We start from the raw sequence: 22856 nt of genomic DNA, 5'->3' as shown, positions 1-22856 counted from the left end.
TGATCTGCAGGAGAAGCAGGAAGCAAATGAGGTTCACAGTAAGATGATGGAGAAGATGGGAGAGCTTGTAACTAAAAGCTAAGAGGCTCCCAAGAGAGTGACAGAAGGGGAAGCATGGGGTGAGAGCCCTACCACATTTGCCTCCTCCAAAAGAAGATTATAGAATGAAGGGAGGTGTCTCCATAGACGACAGCCCTGGGTCTACACCAGTGTTCTTTTTTGCCTCGATGCCTTTTGTGCTGTGTAAGTTTAACCAGCCAGGAAAACAAATTTAAAAATGACCATACCAGGAGGAGAGTTCAGAGAAGGAAAAGCACAGAGCATAATAGAAGAATGTACGAAGGCCTGTACATACTGTCCTGTTGTTCAACTCTGCATGACTCGGTTCAGCTCGTGAAATCATGACTCCCATCTGGCCCTGTGGTGCATTGCTGAATTGCTCCTGGGCCTACCTCCCAGGTTACAGCCTCTGAGGGTACAGCCTTTCTTTGTCCCTCAGTCACTTCACCTGATGCAGCAGCTCTACCGCCCGAATTCCTGAGGAAGCAAGAGCCTTTCTCACTCAAATTGTTAGACTTACCCTTACAATCAGATTAAATTATGCTCTAAACAGGTACACGGTTACCTCCCTCCACAGTCCTCTGTCTGCACACCCTGACATCAACCTTTCTTCCCTGAAAAAACTCAAGACAAATGTCATAGACAAGCTCCAATGGCCTCCCTGACTCCTGTCTGCTCTTAGGGGTATTTCTGTCCTGGCTAACTCCTGTCATTGGTATGCATGCATTTCTCTTTATTTCCTAGGTTATTGACCCTCCTAGTCCTTTCTCTAGAACAGTCTTCTTCCACCTTTATAGAGTCCTAGTTCAGTTCTAATAAGCTCCATGTCAATCTCACTGTAGCTGTGACCAGCCAATGGTAACGTTGACCCTGGATTGCCACATTCCCTTCTTTTGTTCTTCTGTGAAGTCAGAATGTGAAAATCACATCAGTCATTTTGACTGACATAGGCACTAGAATTTACCAAGTCAACTTTTTTTTGTAATATTTTGTTTCCCAATCTCAGCTTTTCACTTTCCCTTTGAAATACTCCCTGAACTTCACTGAGAGTTTAATTAGCCTGTGTTAATTACTTGTATACTTGTTCTTCTAAAATATTTATTTATAAATTATTAATAATGATGATTTAATATTGTATTTTATATATTAATATTTTATTGAAAAGTTGAGAAAATATAGAAACATATAGATTAAAAATAAAGATTATGCATAATCTCACTACTGAGGAAACATACCCACTATTTAATTTTGTCATATTCCCCATCTTGTAAGCATCCTATTTGCCACAGTTGAGATCATACTGTATCTTGTTTTACACACCTGGCACTATATTAGAAATATTTTCATTTACCATTAAAAATCTTTCTAAAGATGATTGTAATGACATTGCAGCATTCAATGATATAGAAGTATGCTAATAGACTCATTCCTTTACTTTTGACCCTCATGATGGCTCCAACTTTTTGAATATACAACAGCTAGTTCGCAGAAGTGGAAATACTGGATCAGAGTACAAATCTAATGTTATCGCTACAAAAATTAGTTTTTTTTAAATGTTTCATGAGTTTTCTCTCTTAACAACAGCTTAAGTCTGGGGCTTGTCTTTATCGTCTCCTAACAGATGGTTGGTGTCCTGAGGTACAACGTCTAAACCCTTTGAGGGTTAGCCCCAGGCATCGTTTGCATCCTGTTTCCCGAGATGGGGCATCTGGCTGATTTCAAGTGAAATACAGATAATTGAGTTTTATTTGAACACTCATGGAAAACATTAGAAAGGTATAATGAACACATGAAATTTTTGATTTTACAAACCTTATTGCTCATGATGAATAAAACACTTACTTAGAAAGAGGATTCAGTTAGAAAAACTTTGACAACAGGTGATACTTGGATTTACCCAAAATCAGGAACAGTACATGAATAATTACTTCGAATAGCACAGCCACAGCTCTCAGCTAGAATGTGTTAATCACTTTCTGGCAAAATAGCCTAAAACTCAGCACTCTACACTGTTTTCCACCTCTGAAAATATTTTTATAAGTACTTTCTAATAATTGGGAATATAATAGGAGAAAGAAAACTAACAAATGCCTGCCCACTTTATAATTAGCCTGCAGTAAATATGTCACAATGAAACTATATATCTTTAGGAGGGTACTTCCAAAGAAATGTCTGTAATTATAGTGACCCTTATTTTGTGTCACATGTTTAATTGACTGAAATGAGGACTTATAGTTTATCTTCTATAACCCAGAGCCACTTTCAGACCCTAGTATCCATCTATTCATTGGAACTCCAGATGGCAAAGTAAAATATAGTATTTATACAAACACCTGACTTGAAGTCAGCATTTCTCAAAATGTGGTCCTTGAGCCACCTGCCTCCCCATCAGAGGCTTCTCAAAAATGCAGATCCCGGGTTCCACCCCAGGACGCTGCAGGTGGTTCTGATGCACAGTGAAGTCTAAGGGCCACTTCTTGGAGTAGGAAAGGATGAAAGCCTGAGGACTTCACACCACCTGGAACAAAGCTCTTGGAATGTGAGGAAGTCTTTACAAAGCAGTGGCCAGAAACGTTAAAAGCATCACTGACCACCAATGATATTTAACACGGCCCAAACCTGGCAAACACCTTTTATTGATTTACTCACTGAACACGTAGTTATTCAGCGCCCCCCCCATACTAGTCATTGTCCGAGCCAATAAGACAGAATTGCCAACTTATTAAGGGATTTTCATTTTTTCCACAGAAATACATAAAAATAATGGAAATTAATACAAAAATAGAATCTGCTTGATGGAAATTTTAGTTTTAGCCAGTTTCATAAGAACTACATGCAATCAATAAAATGAAAGGTTTTAATATTAATAGCCCAGTAGTCAATATAAAATGTGTCTCACTACCAGGTGAGAATTCTGAAATTAGAACCTTCTTTGGGCGAAAGCTGTTAGCCCACATCAGCTTTGTGCTCACACGACTGAGTTCCAGTTGCTCTGTCATTGCCCCGGGTCCTCACTACTCTGTTGTTTCACCTGGTTAATATTCAAAGGCAGCTGATTTCTTAAAAAATGGTTTCACATGAATGCTTTTGAAGTGCTTTCATTTTAAGTCCTAGGCTGAAATCAGGGCACTTTAGAGGTGAGTAAATGCCAGCCCTGTGCTTGAAAAAAAAGTGCGAATTCAGTGTTCGAAAGCAGATTGGATTTCACTCTGGAAAGCTGTTAGACTCTTTCTCCTACTTAGGAACCTAATACAAACCCTCGCAGGCCGCCCGCCACCTTTCCAAAGGCAGCCCACGAGGCACGTGCACATTCCTGTCCTTAGTAAATAACTTTAATTAGCATGATGTAATAAATTTTAGCAGTAAGTGCATTATTCCAGTTTCTTTTTCCAAGTGTGTTGGCCAGCACCCTTTGCTGAAACAAAGGAACCCGCCACCTGCACCCCTGAGCACAAATTCAGCACAAAGAACCGGTGTTCAGAGGCTGCTGCTACCTGGCTGGGAAAGCCTGAGGGCAATATTTGCCGAGTTCATGGCCAGGACCTTCTCTTGAGCAAAGGAACTAGAGCACACACGGTGTGCCCCAGCATGCCCTGTCTGTAGGCTTGGACAGAGAGAGCACCTCTTCCCTGAAGTCTCCTCCACATCTCTCATTAAGGGGCACATCTCTCATTAAGGGGGAGGCAGCCAGCTCTCTCAGACATAGTTTTATAAGGAGATGAGATTCTAAAATAAGTCAAGGGAAGTGTTTGATTCATGTTTGGAGCCATCTTTTTTAAGAATGAGAAATTTTTTCTATGTGGAGATTGTTTCTAAAATTTTATTTTAAAATTCTTATTATTTATGTTTGATGACCTATTGAAAACAAAAGGAATTTTCATTAGAAGAATTGAGATATCGCATTTGTTACTATGTCACAAAAGATCCATAATGTACCCCCAGATGTGTGAAAGAATTCACTTTTAAGCTTTCTTTATATCAGACATTTTTCAATGAGCATATATTGTCAACAGTCATTAAGCATATCATTATGACTGTTATTCCCAGTAAAATATAGTTATTTCACATTGACCTATTGCACTACTTCAATCCATTAATAAATAATAAGATCATCTGTCCAAGATCAACTAAATATATTTCAATAGACACTCTGATAAAATAAAAATTTAAAAACTCTAGAAATACATTAACCTACGGAGTTTACTTGAATTTCTGGATATGTTAGTAACATTGGTGAAAGATTTTTTTCTCTCTAAAAATAAGCCAGGATTTAATTTTCTATATTTTATTCCCTAAATAAATAATTACTGAGAGCATCCCTCAAGCCAGAAGCTGTACTAGAAGGTAGGGTATGGAATTTTGAGCCAAACAGACCAGGGCAGTCTCAGGACGGATCTCCAACTTGAGCCTTTATCAGAATCACTCAGAGAGCTTATTGAACTAAAGATTGCTGGACCCTATTCCCAGAGTTTCCAACTGAGTAGATCATTTGCCTAACAAGATCCTAGGTGGTACAGATGCTACTGGTCTGGGAATCACACTTTGAGAACCACAGGTCTAAAGGCCTGACAACAAACAGTGTTCAAAAGGAAAGGAACCTAGTTTTAGGGGAGAATAAGGACCTAGCTTAAGCTGGAAGGGTCCAGAGATCTGAAGGAGGATGGAGCTGGCAAGTTTAAGGGAGTGAGCAGGAGAACATTTCTAACTCTGAGAGTTAGCCCCAAGTGTTTATGGCCAGAGGAAATACGCTTCCAGCAAGTGAAAGGTACTCAGTGTGGCTGAGCTACAGGACATAGGAAAAAGCATCTTTTGAAAGGAGGCTAAAGAGGAAGAGATACCAAGCAGGACTTTACCTATCGCGATAAGGATTAGGGGTTTTATCCAAAAGCAATGGGAAACACTTAAGAATGTTAAACAAAGGAGATGATATAATGAGATGTATTCTATATGCTCTGTATGGAGTAAGCAGAATAGTCAGAGGATGCCCGGAAGAGAAACAAGGTGGTTGTCTAATATATATGTTCTCAAATGGAAGGAGAATCAGTGGTCAAAGCCATGACAGCATCACAGAAGAGGGAGGTGAGGAAAGCTCCTGTCTAGCTCATGCTCACTAGGATGGCCCTCAGGATCCATGACCACCTGTTGTGCTTCAGACACTCTTGTGACGATCCCAACAATCCAAGAGACTGAAAGTTATTCATTTATTTTGCATATAAGCAAAATAACTGAAAGCCTTCATTTGCAGACTAGATAGACATCATTTCCCCACCCCAAAGGAACAAAGGGCATCAGACTGTGGAGTCCGCCCCATCATCCTTAACAAGCACAAAACCTCCAGCTGTTCATACACAAAGGGTGTATTTTACAACCACCCTGCATCCGTTCCAATAATGACTAATGTTGTGTGGCACCACAGTGTTTACTTTTCAACTAGCTTTAGAAAATCTGTAAGGCGTGTACTGGACACTTTAGCTCACGGAAAAATGAGAAACAACACCCCCAATAGAAGTCAGATACCAATCTCATTGCTCCATTCCCTCATCACTATACCCAGCCCCACAGTAAGTGCAATCAGCTCCATCTCCAAAATCCAACCGCTTCTCACCATCTAGTTCAAGCCACCATTATCTTTTGCCTGGACAACTGCAACCACCTTGTAACTGGGCATCCTGCTTCCATTCCCTGTCCCCACAGTCCATTCTCCTCCAGCAGCCACAAGTTCCCTTTACAATTAAGTCACAGCGTCTTGCTTGAATCCTTACGGTATCTCTAAGGCCCAACATGAGCTAGGCTGGAGGACCTTTAGAACCTCATCTTGAGCCCCTCTTCCCCTCTTTCTCTCCTTCCACCATGCCAAGCTTAGTCTTGCACAGAGGATTCAGCCCATGTCTCCCTCCTGGAACACTCTCCCTGGCTCTTCATGGCCAGCGCTTTCCCATCACTGAGGTTTCTGGCTAACATTTCGGGCCTCCTGATAGCCCTGTCTAAAACGTCCTCTTCAGTGCACTGCGTCACGTGGTCTTGTGTTGTTGTTCTCCTGGCACTTATCCCTCTGTAATCTTAGCGTATTTCTTCATTTGTTCTTCTGTTTTCTTCTATCTTCCTCCTCCAGAAAGTAAGTCCCATCACTTCAGGGGCCTCATTGGTTGTACAGATTGCAGTGCTCCCAGAATCCATTCTGTCATCTGCTACATAGTAATTCTTCCATGAATTTTGGGTGGTTATGAATGAGTGTGGCAGTAACCTATCTCAAAAAAAACTGAGTCAGGGATTTAGTATTTAGACTTGACATGTATTACCCTTAAAAAAAGATTCATATCTAGGAGCAAGGTGATTACCTACATTAGGGCTTCTCTCAACTTTCATGTACATGCAAATTTCCTGGGGATCTTGGTTAAAATACAGCTTCTGGTTTCTAACAAGATGTCTCCCAGGTGTCCCGACACTGTTTGGATCGGTGACACACTTAAGTCCATGATAAGCAGAATAATGCCCCCCCAAGATGATCCCCTGAAGCTATGACTGTTTCACATTACGTGGCAAGAGGGAATTAAGATTGCAGGTGGAATCCAGGTTCCTAATCAGCTGGGATTAAAGCCAGTGTAATCGTAAAGGAGCTATTTGAGAAGAGCCAGGGTCAGAGTTTTGCTGGTGAGAATGACTCAAGGGCCAGTGCTGGCGTGGAAGGTGGAAAAGGGAGCCAGAAGCCGAGGAATGTGGGCACGCCCGGGAAACTGGAGAAAGCCAGGAGACGGACTCTTCCCTGGAAACTTCAGAAGGAACACAGCTCTGCTGACCTGCACTTGGACCTAAAAAACTGGAAGCTAATATACATATTTGTGCTGTCGAAAGCCACGACGTTTGTAATAATTTGCATACACTGAAAACATTATTTTTTAAAGATTTTATTTATTTATCTTTAGAGGGGAAGGGAAGGAGAGAAGGAGAGAAATATCAATGTATGATTGCCTCTCATTCGTCCCCTGCTGGGGACTGGCCTGCAACCTAGGCATGTGCCCTGACTAGGAATCAAACCACGATCCTCTGGTTCAGAGGCCCAGGCTCAATCCACCGAACTACACCAGCCAGGGCTGTTTGTAATTTGTAACAACAGCAATAAGAGACTAGAACAAACATCCTTGCAGGAAGGTCTGAAAGCACGGGGTTCTTCCTTCAGTAACGGAGGAGAGAGAAGCAGACGTGTTAGTGGGCTAGTCACTTGTAACTATTACAGTTTTAACTGGAATAACCATCTATTTCAACCTGCACTCTGCCAGTAAAAAGACTTACTTTTCCCTAAAAGAAAATATCACATTGATGCTCAGGACCCTAACATCTAAAAGAAAAGATTTCAACATGTGAGCCATAGCCTAGCAGCATCAAAATCACCTAGGAACATGTTACAAATGTGTATTCTCAGGACCCAGCCCAGACTTAATCAGAAAATCTGGGGGTGCCACTCACAATCTATGTTTCAACAAGCTCCTCAGGTAATTCTGGTGCTGGCTCCAGTTTTAGAAGCACTGATCTAACATTAGTGTTACATCCCGTCCTTGCGAGCAAGAAGGGTCGGAGACTGCTGGGTAGTCAGAGGTGTTTTATTGGCCAAAGTTTCAAAGATTTACCTGCGCAGGGGCGAACTCTCGGGGTGCCTCTGGAGACACACGAGTGCCAAAATGGCTACAAATGAGAGTCGCGCCTAACGCTTACAGACTAGGGTTCTTATAGAGGCGAGCAAGCAAGCGATTTCCAGAAGCGAGAGGTGGCCGTTAGCCGTTGGTCAGGGGCTCAAGCTAGGGCTCCTGATCTTGCTGATGATTGGCCTGCAAGGTGCATGAACAGCTCGTGCTCAGGTTAGCCATTGGCCTAGGGGCTCATGCTCTACCGACTGAGCTAGCTGGGCTCACGCTAGGGGGTAAAAAACTTCCAGGAGGTTATCCGCTTGACTAGTTCTTATTACTTCATTGTTCTTAACTTCTTAACTTCCTGGAGTATCTGCCCGAGGTGGGGTGTGCGGTTTCCCCCACCCAAGCTTGAGCAAGCAGCTAAGGTTGAACAAACAACTTAGTTTTCTTAAGACTATTTCCCCTTAGCCCCTAACAATTAGCACACGTACCACCGTGTTTCATGTTGTCCACATACACAGAACACAACATTGTTTTGTAGCTTTTACAGTGTATTTTCTTGGGCATTAAATGTTTACCAGTTCTCTCCAAAAGAGTCAGCTACAACAGCAACAGGTTTGATTTCATCCAAGCAGAAGTAGTTTCAAGTCCCTGCTGTGAATTAGAATAGAAATGTAAAGATTCATACTGATTTGCATAAGGCATTGGGGCTCGTGAACCACAGACCATACCTCTTTTCGTTTCAGGCCAGAGAAGATTATAAAGCATATATTTTCCTCATGCTTCTTCACTGTTCACAAACTTCTTTCATAAAAATCTTTAGATGCCAGACCACAGAGGGAAAGGGGTTAGATAAGTGTCTACCCTCATCCGAGGTTGTTGGAAAATATGCTAGTGTGTTAAAGTGTCAGATACTGATATTTACCCTTATAAAGGGATTCTCTTTAAAAATCAGGTATCAGGTCTAGAGCACATTCCTGTTTTCTTCAGAAAACTGGTACTTCAATAAATGGTACAGTCTTTCTTTTCCCCTCCCATTTTCTCCCCTCTTCCACATCTCATTAAATGTAGTGACACATTTGGAACAACTAAAGGCATTCTCTTAAACAGTGGAGTTTTAAAATCAAAACACATTTTAAGTGTTTTTCTTTGTTTTGTATTTATTGCCTAGCCATTACTTCAAGTTTCTTCTTAATACTGTAAAGTTGCTCTTTATTCTTTTTGTTCTTATCTGAGTCTAGAAGTTGCAGGCTCCAGAGAATGATATTTCCATCGGCTCCCAGACCGTGATTTACAGGGGAAACCTTGAAAAGGTGAACAAAAGTCCTAGAAAGCATAAAAGTTACAAAATGGCCAAAAGCAGCCCAAGGGTGGGTGATGTGGTGGAGACAGACGGGTCTGGTCACGATTGGATTAAGAAACTTCCAGATCCTTCTCTTTCCACTCCCCCCAGCCCTCCTCCTCACCGCCAGATGACCCTGCCCCAATTTTTAAATGATCAGTTGTCAGTACCCAAAGGGAGGGTTAGGGTCTTAAGACAGAACTGCTTAGAAGAACAAAGCAAATGAATCACAGACACTCTCACCCCAACCAGCAGCAATAATCAGTGATAGCCTTAGCAAAAAGTTGCTGAAAATGTTAGAAACCCTTCCTTTTCAAAAAGGGCAGGTCCTTCAATGGAAGTTGGGAAGAGTTAGGCAAATTTGGAACTATCTGGTTATTTAGGTTTTGCATTTTCACTTCAATCAAGATAATCACCCCCTTTCCATCTTCTCAGGTTTCAGACTGTGCAACCCAGTCCCCTCATTTGCAATGGAAATGCGAATAACCTACTTTGCTGGCTGGGCAAGGTCTCCATGCAAAGGTTATCCTTTGAGGCAGGGGATGAAGCCTAAGGCAAAAACAACCTGGGGCCTTGGGCACTTCTCAAAGAGGGGCTGCAAAGGCTGCAATTTTTAATTCCAGAATTCAGGTTGACAGTAATGAAGGGTAAAGTGGGTTATGAGAATTCTGCTACTGCTTGCAGACTTCAGAAATATGAAATGATGGTTTGTTTTGGTAAATGTGGTCATGATGAGCCTGCACTTATTCTCCTCCCTCCTGGTTCCACATTTCCCCAGACGTAGAGGCACTTATATTATGTTTTTATGGAAGTAGAATTATGAAAACATTATGAATGTATTATGCACTCATTATATAGACTTTGGGAGGTATAAAAACTACATGTAAAGTAAAAATTATAACCTTAATTCTCAGCAAATGATCGGTCTGTTACTTTTATATGTTTAATTCATAGTAATTTTAAAAAACATACACATAAGTTTAAATTGTTTTTTGAATTTCACATGCAATTGTTGATCTCATTGCTAACATTTAACATTATAAACAAAGTCATTTGTGAGAGGGTACTTTTTCAGAGAAGAAAAAACTGTAGTAAAAGAGCAAGTTAGCATTGTTATTCTGCCTCAGTTTTTCATCTCTTTGAAGAGACTCTTTCATATACTTTAGCGTCTTGCTCTGAAAGCACACACAGTGGAATGTTCTTCCCAATGATGCTCTCATGCTGCAGTTCAGTGGCTGCCCGGTTTGGAGACTGAACATTTTTCAGCAAGACTCCAAGAGGCAGAAGTAACAAAAACTCAGGAAGCTCGGTCATGGCCAAACATGCCTTTGGTGACTACGTTGGGCTATATTTTCCTCCAAAGTTTAATTTGTGTCATGTGGCAATCTCTGAAGTTCATGCTAGAATACAACACACAATAGTATTTATGCTCTGCCTTCAGCGAATCCAAACTGTAAGAATCACTTAGTAAAGAACAGGATGGGGATTTTTGGTTTCCAGGAAAGGAATTCAATATCCACTTAATTATGCCCTAAATCAATAGTAAAATAAGAGATGGGGCTGTTATGACGAGTAACATTTGACATCCATTTTATCTACGTAGGGCATGATTCACTTTCACACATCATGCTGTCCAATGTCCACGCGTAGCAGAGCCTTATAAAAGCCAATAAAAATGGTTTTCTTCCAGGCAACTAAATAGCATGATAAGATTGAGGAACTCATTTCTTGCTATGTCTGTTTTTGCACAGCAAACATCAGAATGTGGGTAATTCCCATCTGCTGAGCAGCTGCAATTCAGACCACAAAGTGCAAAGTACACATAAAGATTTTACACTTAACACTGGATCTGTTATTACTCATTAAAACTGAGCTGGGAGCCTTAAAGGAACAGGAGCCCTGCGCTCTCCTCTGCATCCTACCTGTACATCTGTCATCCCATGTTAAGTTTCTCCCTGGCTAACACTCTCCCAGGGACTTCAGTGAGGAATTCTGGGTGCCCATCAGCATCCATCAGGATCTTCTCTCTGCACTGCCAGGGAACAGTGCCAAGGTCTGTCCTGGGGAAGATTATGATTCTGTGTTCATGTAGTTAGATATCCAGCTTATGTGGAAGTTTGCCATTCCCTAGTTTTGTGAAAACACTATCTAGATTATTTACTGTGTGATGTTTTGCAAAAAACATTCAGATCTTAGAAAGTCAATTTTTTATAGATCACACATAAAATGTACAGGCTGTTTGATTGAAACTGGCATCTACTTCTTGGGTTTCCTTGCGGCTTCTATATGCCACATGTTTATAAACTGAGATTAGAGGTGGAATCCATTTCTTATCACCCATATTATAGCTTTGTTAGGGCAACTGAACTGTTGCCAAGCAATCTGGTTTTAATTGTGTGAATTCTTTGCATGCTGAGAGGGAAGGGTTCTCTTTGCTGTTTTGGGGGGCATCCATATGTAACTTTTAAGTGTACCCTAAAAAATCTGTTACAGTTAATATTGACAGTTCATGGTGTACATTAAATCAGTGTCCCCTTTCCTGACTAGGGCTGCCTATATGACACTTTGGTGATTACCTTTGGATTTTCCCTAAACCACATAATCCCTATACTGATTTTTGGTCCATTTTAGACTGTAAATCCTTCATATATGTGAGACACCTGGTCACCTTTCCATGAAACATAGCCTAATTCCTGCCCCTCTACCCCAGTACTGTTGCAATGGTCCCACTTATCTTGCTACATCTTGTCCTGTCCTGAAATCTGTTTTCCTTAAGTTCCCTAGTGGCCCTTAGCATCCTCATGTCTTTTTTTTTTTTTTTTTTGCCCATTGCTTGTAGGGTGAATTCTAAGCTTCTTAAAATGGTTCATGAGCTTCCTATCTGCTTCTTTAGCTCATTGCTCACCACTCTCCGTTTTACATGGCATTCTCAGAATCCCAACTCCTTGAGTTTTCTCCACAACAACTATAGAAAGAGCTACATGTCCTTGGTTACTGTCTACTTTGCTTGGTAAGCTCCTCACCTCTTCTTGATTTAATTCCTACCCTCCAAAGTTTGCTGTACATCTATTCCTCTGAGCTCTCACTCACCCTCAGGAGGATTCACCCTGAGGCCTCATGATTGGGATCATGCAGTGAATGTATGAATGAATGACCACTAGTACAGGTGTTCCATCAGGGGACATGGTTTGAATCAGTCAACGGATGGTCAGTCTGAAAATAACATTTCAGCTCCTTATGCTCCTTGTGCCAACAAGTCAACTTGGAATGTACAAGCTACATTTTATTCTGTGTTGTATCAGACCCATTGTTCCATCAGCTGTATAAGGGATCATCTTTAAAAGGTCCTCTGATCAGAAACATATAATTGAAATGTGATAATCTTTCAGTGTTTGGTATGTACTCACCATTGATATAGTTGTTCAGCTAACTTCTGAATATTCTTTGCTGATTGCTCGCTTTATTGCACCATTAACTTACCTTTTATTTCAACATTATTCTGCTGAGCTTGCTCTACTCTTCTCCCATACTCCAATATTCCTTCAAAATGTCATTGACAGTCAGAAAGATCCTGCCTGTAGTAAAAAAAAAAGAAAAGAAAAGAAAAAGAAAAAAAGGGAAGACTTCTATGATATTTGATAGGTTGGCTTTCTCTGCATAAGGCCAGGTAATACATATTTTAGGCTCTGCAGAACATCTGGTTTCTGTCACAGTGATTCAACTCTGCAGTTCTAACAGGAAAGCAGCTATAGACAATAAGCCAACAAATTAGTGTGGCTGTACTCCAATAAAACTTTATTTACAAGAAGCAGATGGCCCAAGACCACAGTCTGCTGATTTCCTGGGTCATTTGGAGGCTTATTTCTGTGGAGGAAGATTTTGTTCAGATACAGAAACATTTCCCAAATAGCTTGTTCCCAAAGAATAATCTTTCTAATTATACATAATCCTGAGGTAAACACTTTGAAGGATACTTGTACTATATCTTATTGAGCAGTTTTATAAGAAACAGAAGCTGAGGGAATATGATTATGTAAAAATTCATTTGCTTTAATAACAACTCTCACAGCTCAGCATATCAGGAGTTGCATCCCAAGCGAATCAGAAATTTCTGTATGCTGCTCTGGCCATCAATGATAAGAGCTCTAAAAGTGTTTATGATCTTTACTGGCACTGCCATTTTTAGGAAGTATCCCACAGAAATAATTCCAAGGCACAAAAATCAGCGTGCTCACTGATATTTAGAACAGAAGTATTTATTACACTAAAGTTCTAATGTAACCCAGTTGGGATGTGGAACAATAGCATGCAAGAATGCTCAGAAAATTTCTAATGGGGTGATTGTGTGGAGTGTATTGATCCTTGGAAATGTGCACATAAAAAATGACGAGGGAAAGTAGTCAAATGGAAAAAGAATGTGATTGCAAACATGTAAAACTTAATATACACTAACTCTGTCAGTCAATATTCAGTATTTATTGAATAAGAAACTACCAGGAGCAAGTCTCTTTTCTAAGCACTGCAAAGACAGCAATGAATTTTTGTTGGGCAGACCAAAATCCCTGCCTCCCTGGGGCCAAGATTTTTATGGGAGAGAGAGACATATTAAGGAGCAAGGAATTTTTGTGATTGATATATTTGGAAGCTTAATATCATGAGATTTCACCCACATAAATTCACTTACTTTTTTTTTTTTTAAAAGGCCTTTTCTTTTTTATCAGTATGTTTTATTATTTTAGGAATAAAGATTTCTCTGATCACTTCATTCGACCAGCATTTTCTGAGTTCTCGCTATATGCCTGGCTCTCTTTAGGGCACAAGAAATAGATCGTGAACGAAACATAGAGACATGCCTGCTCTCAGGGAGGTATAGTCTAGCAGAGGACAACAGGGGCAGGATATAAGACGATATTACAAAATATACTTATAATACATAGGAATATATATCTATTGCAAGAATATTAAGTAAAATATATACAAGGTTTAGTGGTATTTAAGCAGCAGGAGCAAAGAGGTTAAAAGTTTGCAAAGGAAAACTTCTAGATTGGGAGGTCAAGAAGGACTCCTTGAGAAGATGACTCGTGAGTAAATATTTTTTGAAAATGTACATGCTGACATTGTGATGGTTTGGGGGGAAGATCATTGAGGACAAAGGGATCAACAAGTACAGCAGCCCTGAGGTATCTGGACTGTTCAAGGTACATCAAGTCAGCCAGTGATGGAAAGTAGTGAGTGGAGGAGAGAGAAGTAGGAAATGAGATCGAAGGTATAACAGCAGTGAAAGTCACATCTGGCCTTTGAAGTCATGGGAAGGATGTTGGCATTAATAATGAGAAGTCTGAACAAAAGAGAGATATGATCAAGTATAAATTAAAATAACTCCTGCTGTTGAAAATAGACAAAGAGATACAGGGAGGCTTTTAGGAAACTTGCCAGGTGATCCAGGTGAGAGACAATAGTTGGACCAACAAAACAGGTCAGATAAGCATTTTAGGCTGTGGCACAGGGAGAAGGATGGAGGTGTGTCAGGAAACAGTGGTCCCCCTCCCTCCCACCTCAGAGCCCATGTGTCACAAAGGGGCAAATACTCAGGAGCAGCAACCCTTCCTGAACCTTTGCTCTATCTCTGGTGGGAAGCATAATGCCAGGCAAATCCTAGGTGCTTCACTTAGGTTGGTTAAATGTTGCAAAACAAAAAAGGAATGCAAAACAAAACCTCTATTTTACAGGTGCCTTCTGCTATAGAACACTCTCCTCACTACTGTTGTCCTCAATCACATCCCTTCTTCTGTTATTTATTTATAGATTAATACCTCTAACATTTATTTGGGTCCTGAGGAGCCTTCAGTTCTAAATGACCTACATTACATTAAAATGACAGAACAGTAAGATCCTATTGAACCACTTCTTTCCATCTTACACCTTTATGACCTGGAAGCACCATCATTGCCTTTCACCGTTAAACAGACAAAGACAGATTGTAACTGAATATAACTTTTTTTTTTAGGGAACAACTTAATTCTTTATTGAAGACCTATAACATTTTTTATGAGAACCAGGAAAATCTGCATATTTCCTATGGACAGGTAAGTCCATCAAAGAAATGCAATACAGTCGATTCACAGAAAAGATAATCCCATAAAGGTACAGAGTGGTCAGGATGAGTTGGAGTCCATAAGCCAACAGCAAAAATGGTCTGTAAGAAACAGGTTAATCTTAAACTTGATCATACTTTTTTGAGGTATATCACAAAAATTCCAGTCCTGGGACATCTGTGACTTCTTAAGCAGTTTTTTGTGAATAAGTATTTTAAAAATAACTTTAGTGACATATCTGCTTTCTACTTAAAAAAATAGTGTATGAATATCTTTTGAACAGCAATTCTACCAGAAATCCTAATGCTTTATTCCTAATAAAGCATTATTAGGAATAATAATCTATCCTAATGCTTTATTATAAATGCACCAGAATATACAAAGAAGGATTTTCACAGTGATATCATTTGTAATGAAACAAAAATTGAAAGTATGTTAAGTATCCCCCAATGGAGAATTATTCAGATCACTCATGACATATCTGTAACATGGTTTGATTTGGTTATTAAAATGAACATGTACCATGTCACAGTAAAAATGTTAAAGAAACAACTCAGGAAAGTCCTGGAGCTAAAAGCATTTTTAGGGGTGCAGCTGACAGGCTGCCGTACACACTGGCCTTGGGTCTTCCTTTTCTCTCTCTTTCATTCATTCATTCATTCATTCATTCATTCATTTGAACGCCTCATTCTCCACAAGTCTCTCCACTCAGTCTTTTGTTCTAATGCTGTTCATTTCCCATATTTATAATATCTTCTTGATCCCAGGGAACATTATAATTTCCAATATTCTGTTTTAAATCTTCAAATTTGATGGTAGAACATTGACTTTGATGGTAGAACATTTAAGCCCATGTTTGGGCTTAAATCTGCAGCTGAGACAGAAGGATATTTACAAACCACCCTGTTGTTTACTAATGAGCTTCAATAACTTAGTTCAATTGGGTGTGTCCATTAGCTTCCCAAATATAATATATAGAAGAATAACTAATTCCTTTAAAAATAAATGGGCCAAATTTTAAATTACTTTAATATTGGCCTATATCTCAGATCTCTAATATCCATAATTAATAAGAATAGAAAATTTAAGAAAAGATCAAAATTTTAAGAAAATGCTGATTTATATTTTCTTTTATAGTTTTGACAGAATTCATGATGTTAAGAAATGTGTTATCTTTAAAAACATGTTTGGGTTTTGATGTTATAAACATACAAGTTGAGGCAGGCCCATTCCAAACCTGTGAATTAGTACTCAATTCATGATAGGAAAGTCATATAATTTTAAAACAAAATCTCATATCTCATATAATTTTAAAAAATTATATGAAGTAAAGTATACAGTGAGAATATTAGGTTTTTTAGTCTTTCCCTCTTTGCTCACCAGTCAACAAACTTAGACTCCAGAATTTCCCAAATCTTCAGCCTGACTTACAATGACATCAAAAGGGGCAGTCCATGGAGGATAATGTGTGGCTTTCTTAATCTCTGATTAACGAATTGAACAAATAGTTCTTGTCTACCAGGCACCAGACACTGCTCTGTAAGCTGGGGATACAGCATTTAAAACTGGATGAAATGTGCTGCCTTGGTGCTGCTTACATTTTAGTAGACAGACAAGAAGCAGAAGTAAAATGTACTGTATCAGACTGTGATAGTGGCTGTGGAGAACCTCCAAGTGGGAGCAGGCTCCAGAATCTACATGAGGTGGGAAGGGGGAGCCTTTGACCAAAGACTGAAAGAGGCGAGGGAGCAAACTTTGCAGAAGTCTGTGAGATGCACAGTTTGGCGGAAAACAGCCTGAATAGAGAGTTTGAGCCCAGACATCAGGACCTTTGTGAGAATGGGAATTAGTGAACAGTGAAGACAGAGAGAGAACTGAGAAGGGGAAGGCACAGGAGTGTGTAGGGTCTTGTGAAGACTTTAGCTTCTACTTGGCATAAGATGGGAAACCACCAGAGAGTTATGAGTAGAACAGTGACATTATCTGAAAAGGTTCATTGTAAAGGATCTTTCAGGCTACTGGGAAGATACAGAGGGGCAGGAGAAGGATGAGGTAGACCAGAAAGAAACTTGAAATAAACCAGGCCATCAATGACAATGGTGTGGACCAGAATCATGGTAGTGGATGTGGTGAGTGGTCATATTAGGGATATATTTTAAGGTAGGGTTAATAGGATCTGTGTTGAATGTTTAGTATGGAAGAAAGATCAATGGTGACTGTAAAATTCTTGGCCTGAACAACTGGAAGGGTGGGGGTGTTATTTACCAAAATGGGAAAGACTGGGAGAAGAAAGTATTTATGGAAGAACTATCATGAGTTAGTTAGAAACAGGTTAAGTTTGATGTCGAGTAGGCAGTGTGACAACTGGATTTCAAGGGGGAGGTTTGGGCTGGAGATACAAAGTTGGTAGCTATTTGTTTAGAGATGACTTATGAGGATCCCTGAAATTACCAAGGATGTTTGTGTAGATGTGGAAGAGACCTAAGAATTGGGACAAGGAAATTATATAAGCATAAATAATCCTTCAAGGACAATCAATTAATCTGCAGAGATGCTTTCTGAAATTAGAAAATATTCTCATATTCCTTACATGATAGTTGGAGTATTTCTTTTTTTCCACTTTATTTTTAGTGTTCATACTGTTATAGACATCTCCATTTCCCCCCCATTTGCCTACCTCCACCCAGTCCCTGCCCCTTCCCTCTGGCCATCACACACTGTTGTCTGTGTCCATCAGTTGTACATATATGTTTTTTGGCTAATCAAGCAAGAATTATATAACCTCAGAAGAGCAGTTACTCTTTGAGTGTTTGATGTAAGGGATTAATTGAATTCTCATTATGCAAAGACAAGATTTAATTCATCAATCATTGAAACATACTATCTGCATCTTGTACAGCCATATCAAAGAACGAATTTTATTTGGTTGTTAAAAACAACTGTTAGTAACCTAACTTCTTGGCAATCTGACACATGAACTGAAAAGTGGGATGAATCAAAACTTTGTTTCAGAAGTGGCTCCAGGGTAGGTTTATCAGCTAAAGAAATAATGACTAATAATATTCTTTGAGCAGGGATTAAATACCAAGTCCTATGATTTAGGGACCAATGTGATGTTCATTCTTCTGAAGAAGCAACCCTGGTTTAAAGGCTTCAGCAACTTGTCCAAGGTCACACAGCTAGGAAGTTGCGGAGCCAGAGTTTGAATACAAGACTGTCTGATCTCACAGTCTGGAGTTTTCATTACACTCTCAAATAAAAATCGAGTCATTTATGTTTTATAATAATTTTTCATAATAACAGTAGTTATTGGATGGTTGGAATATGACTCTTCTTAGTTTCTGTACTTTCAAAATTGCCTATAGTGCTAACACATTACTTTAATAACACAAAGACTTACATAAACAAGAGAAAAATAGATTAGAAAATAAGTTCTATGGGAATACGCTTTAGTATTAATATCTACAACCTCTAACTAAGTAAATATTTCATAGATGTTCATTAATTTTTCTTTGTTTGCATGGAGTTTTCTTTTTTATTATAATATTTCCAACTCAGGAGACATCATTCAAATTTTACTTATGGTATTCAAAAAATCATTTCTGTTTTATATTGTACACTGTTTTCATATACATTAGTTCACTCATCTGCATAATAACTTTGTGAGTTAAAATTTTCCTGTTTAAAAATAAAGAGCCACTAAATTTCCCAACAGTTCTTCTGATTTCTAATTTAGTGCAGCTTAAAATTCTACTTGAATTTTAAGTTAAACAGAAATAGAGAATTAAATTTCCACTTAACCAAAGAACACAGAGTCCAGAAAGCATTTTAACATACTGTGCCCTCTGGTAGGGAGGTCTTCACCATTATGACTTACTTCACTGGTTATAGCTGTTTTCAAAAATTGAAAAGAATGTTTCAAAAACAAAATTACTTTGTAGATAAATAGAAAAGCCAAACAATCCCACTTGGAAACTTATGCTTTTGTTTATTAAGATGTCTTACATAATTTCTACATCTTCAGTTAAAACATCTGCCTTCTATAAATAATACAAGAATGTTTGAGATGATTGGTTTCTTCCCTAGACTGAAGATGATACACTAATTGTTGAAGGAATGTTGGACATTTGCTGGGGAGTAAAACGGCCTATACAGCTGAAAATACAAGATGAGAAACAAATCCCTTCTTTTACAATGAAGTCACCAGATGGCTTTTCCAAAATGTAAGCTCTTATTCACGTTTTGAATTCTATACATAATCTTCATATTTACTTTTATTGAATGCACTCTTAAAGGTGGGACCTCTACTAAATGCTTATATACAATCTTCATGTAATCCTTCAGCAACCCTATGCAGTAGGTGTTCAGTCACCAGAGCTCTGAGAGGTTAAGAAAGTATACAAGATCTCCAATCACCATGTAGCAGAACTGGACCGAAGCTCAGGTCTACAGGCTCAAGAGCCTGTGCCCTTGACCTCTTTGCTGCATTGCTTCTTTCCTGGAATACTGTCCCCCATCATTGGAAAAAATGTAAAGGCAAGAAGAAAGTGGATAAAATTTAAATTTCCCTTGAAACAAAGGGCTCTTTCTGCTTTTTAAAAAGGAGACTTAATTATGGTTCCCTGATTGTCCTGACCCTGTTCAATGCGGCATAGCAAAATGCATCTGAAGGGCAATAAATGCACACGACTCTTTGTGTGGGTTTATGCAACTGTACCTTGAATAAATAAGTTGGGCTGATTTTTTCATTACCTTTTGCAATTATTAGAAAAACCAATAAATATTCTCAGAAGGAATCATATGTGTATATTTTTTCTGTTTTCTTCATCCCTCTCTTCCTTCCTCTCTTCCTTTCTTATAATTTTAATTTTTAGTTAAAGTATAGTTAGTATACAATATTATATTAGACTGAAACCTATGACACAGTGATTTAACATTTATGTATTTTACTATGTGAACACCACACTCAGTCTAGTAACTGTCTGTCACCATGCAAACTGACAATACTACTATTGACTATATTCCCCTTCACCTTTTTCACCCATTCCTCTACCCCTCTCCTACCTGGCAGTTTGTTCTGTGTTTCTATGATTTTATTTTTGTTTTATTTGTCCATTTCTTTTAACTTTCAAAAATTCCACATATAGGTGAAATTAGGCAACATTTGTTTTTACCTATCTGACTTATTTTACTTAGAATACAACCCTTCAGATCCATCCACTCATGTTATCATAAATGGAAGGATTTCATTCTTTTTTTAATCACTGAGTAATGTTCCACTGTGTGTATGTGTGTATATTCTCTATTCATTTCTCTATCAATGTATAACTGGTTGCTTCTATATCATGGCTACTGTAAATAATGTTGCTATGAACATAGAGGTACATATATCTTTTCAAATTAGTGTTCTCATTTTCTTTGAACAAATACCCAGAAACAGAATTGCTGGGTTATATGGTAACTGTAAAACTCTTAGAAGAAAATATAGTGTGGTAAACTATTTGATATAATTCTAAGTAGTACCATTTTGGATAATACCCCTTAAGCAAGGAAAGCAAAAGCAAAAATAAACAATTGGGATTTCAATGTAAAATGCTTCTGTACAGTGAAGGAAATCATCAACAAAATAAAATGACAATTACAAAATGGAAAATATATTTGCAAATAATATATCTTATCAGGAATTACAATCCAAAATATATAAAAAACTCATAACTCAATAACAAAAAAATAAACAATCTGATCAAAAAATGGGTAGGGACATGAAGAGACATTTCTCCAAAGACATACAAATGGTCAAGAGACATTTGAAAACATCACTAATCATCAGAATGGCTATTACCAAAATGTCAACAAATAGCAAGTGCTGTGAGGATGTGGAAAAAAGGGAATACTTATGCAACTATTATGGAAATAGAATGGGTATTACTTTAAAAATAACTTAAAATAGATCTACCATACAAGTTCCATTCCTCTTTAATCCTTGAAATTGCAACTCATCTCCATTTTGTGTGCGTGTGAAGATCCTAAATCTTCACCTCATCTATCTTCCCTTCCATAGGTAGAAGGGCAAGAGTTCTAGCAGGGAGGGTAGGGTGGAGAGAGAGCTGCCAGGACCATTTACCCAACCTGATCTCTGGCCATATTCAAGAAAAACTAGATATCACCTTAAAGGGAGTTCTTCTTTTCCTTTGAAGAAAACACTGAAGCCCCCACTATTATTTGCACCTTGCTGATCTTTCTCAAACATGATTCTCCAGCAAGTCTGACCATTTTGTAATTTCCTATACAGAGCATGCAGTTTTTTATTTTACTGACTCAGCCTGGCAGTCTACCTGCTTCTCCACACCCATTTGCCGCTCTTCTACCAATGCTTTAAGACTCAGGTCAAATAACACATTCTCCAGAAAGCTTTTTCTCATCCCTCAGTCTGTACTAGGTGCACTCACAACTTTTCTCTATCACTTTCGGAGCATGCCATTAATTGTATTGTAATGCGTGCCTCCCCTCCTCTAGCCTGCTAGCTTTTCAAGTGTGAGGAGCATGCTCTTTCATCTTTGTTATCCAAGTGCTCAGCAGGATGCTTGGCACAAAGAGCAAACAAAATATAGTATCACACAAAGCCCTCAGAAGTCTGGTGATTAAATTACCTCTGCTCTGTTGTGAGAACTGTTTGTACATACACCACTTCTGACTAGTCTTTCTCTAAGCTATGGACTGCCAATGGGCGAACAGTCCAGGACTTATAGAAGAGTGCAAGGGAGACCAAAAACTAGGCAGCCTGATGAAGCCCTGTGTCCCTCATCTTTGGGTACTATATGACTGATGGGGTTGATGATTCTCAGTGAGTAGAAGCAGCAGTGAAAAGGAGAAATTACCCATGAGCCCCTCTTTTAGAGAACTGTACAAGATACAAACTTGGCAAAATTCATTTTTATTCTTCATATTACCTAAGAACTCTTTGCAAAGTTCTCTAAGCAACCAGCTCATTTTGATGCATTTTAGTGATCTGATTCATGAAAACTTGGTAAGTATGTAACACTGTTAGAAAATGTCAAGGGGATGCAGTAAGATTATATTATCACATTAAACCATCATTATTTTTAATATATGAAGTTTTTATGTCTCAATTTAAATACAGAAACCTTTTCCTAGAAATCCTGAATTTTGGGATAAGTTTCAAGAGCCCAGGTAGGCAAGGCAATAATGATGCCTCTCCACATACTGTGAAAGATTATAAATTAATATCCTCATGATGTACTACCATGAACCCCATTTTCATTTGTCATTGTTTATTAGAACATTGCTATGAATTAAAAAGGAATTATCTCCTTTAGTTTAAGATTGAGAAAGAATCCCCTGGAATACTTTGCTTGGTTTTTACCACAGTAATGAGACTTATGGGAAAATGTCTGAGTACACGTTCATGGTATTTGAGATCTTTCTGGTGGGTACAAATTGTCAGAAAAAGATCCCACTTTTCTCTTTCACCCACATAAGAGTGAGATTAGATTCAGTTGTGATTAGTTAGCCAAGAATCCCTCTTGGGATTAAGCTGAACTCTCATCAGGAAGGTGCAGCATAATTTAGAATGTTGTTCCCTGGCCTCTGGTTTCTTAGTGGGCTACATAGCCACCTAAGGCACTAGTCTTTGTTTCAGTACAGTCCTAGACACCCTCATTCATTTACACACCAAGCCCCCAATGAAATTGTGAAAAGATATGGACCATTCCC

General features: G+C 38.8%; 1 protein-coding gene across 3 annotated transcripts in view; it reads left to right on the top strand.

The window, feature by feature from the left end:
* The window catches only part of RASSF6 (Ras association domain family member 6), a 56700-nt gene that overhangs the window by 15563 nt on the left and 18281 nt on the right, over positions 1 to 22856 (top strand). For all 3 annotated transcript variants that reach the window (XM_037150200.2, XM_053655655.1, XM_053655656.1), the window contains exons 3-4: positions 15035 to 15113; positions 19209 to 19345. In XM_037150200.2, coding sequence (XP_037006095.2) covers positions 15035 to 15113; positions 19209 to 19345 — 216 coding nt within the window. The remainder of the gene's footprint in view (positions 1 to 15034; positions 15114 to 19208; positions 19346 to 22856) is intronic.

Source organism: Artibeus jamaicensis, unplaced genomic scaffold (genome assembly GCF_021234435.1).
Source record: "Artibeus jamaicensis isolate MK-2021 breed Jamaican fruit bat unplaced genomic scaffold, CSHL_Jam_final scaffold_1031, whole genome shotgun sequence".
NCBI classification, from domain to species: Eukaryota; Metazoa; Chordata; class Mammalia; order Chiroptera; family Phyllostomidae; genus Artibeus; species Artibeus jamaicensis.
This window is presented reverse-complemented; position numbering and strand designations above follow the sequence as displayed.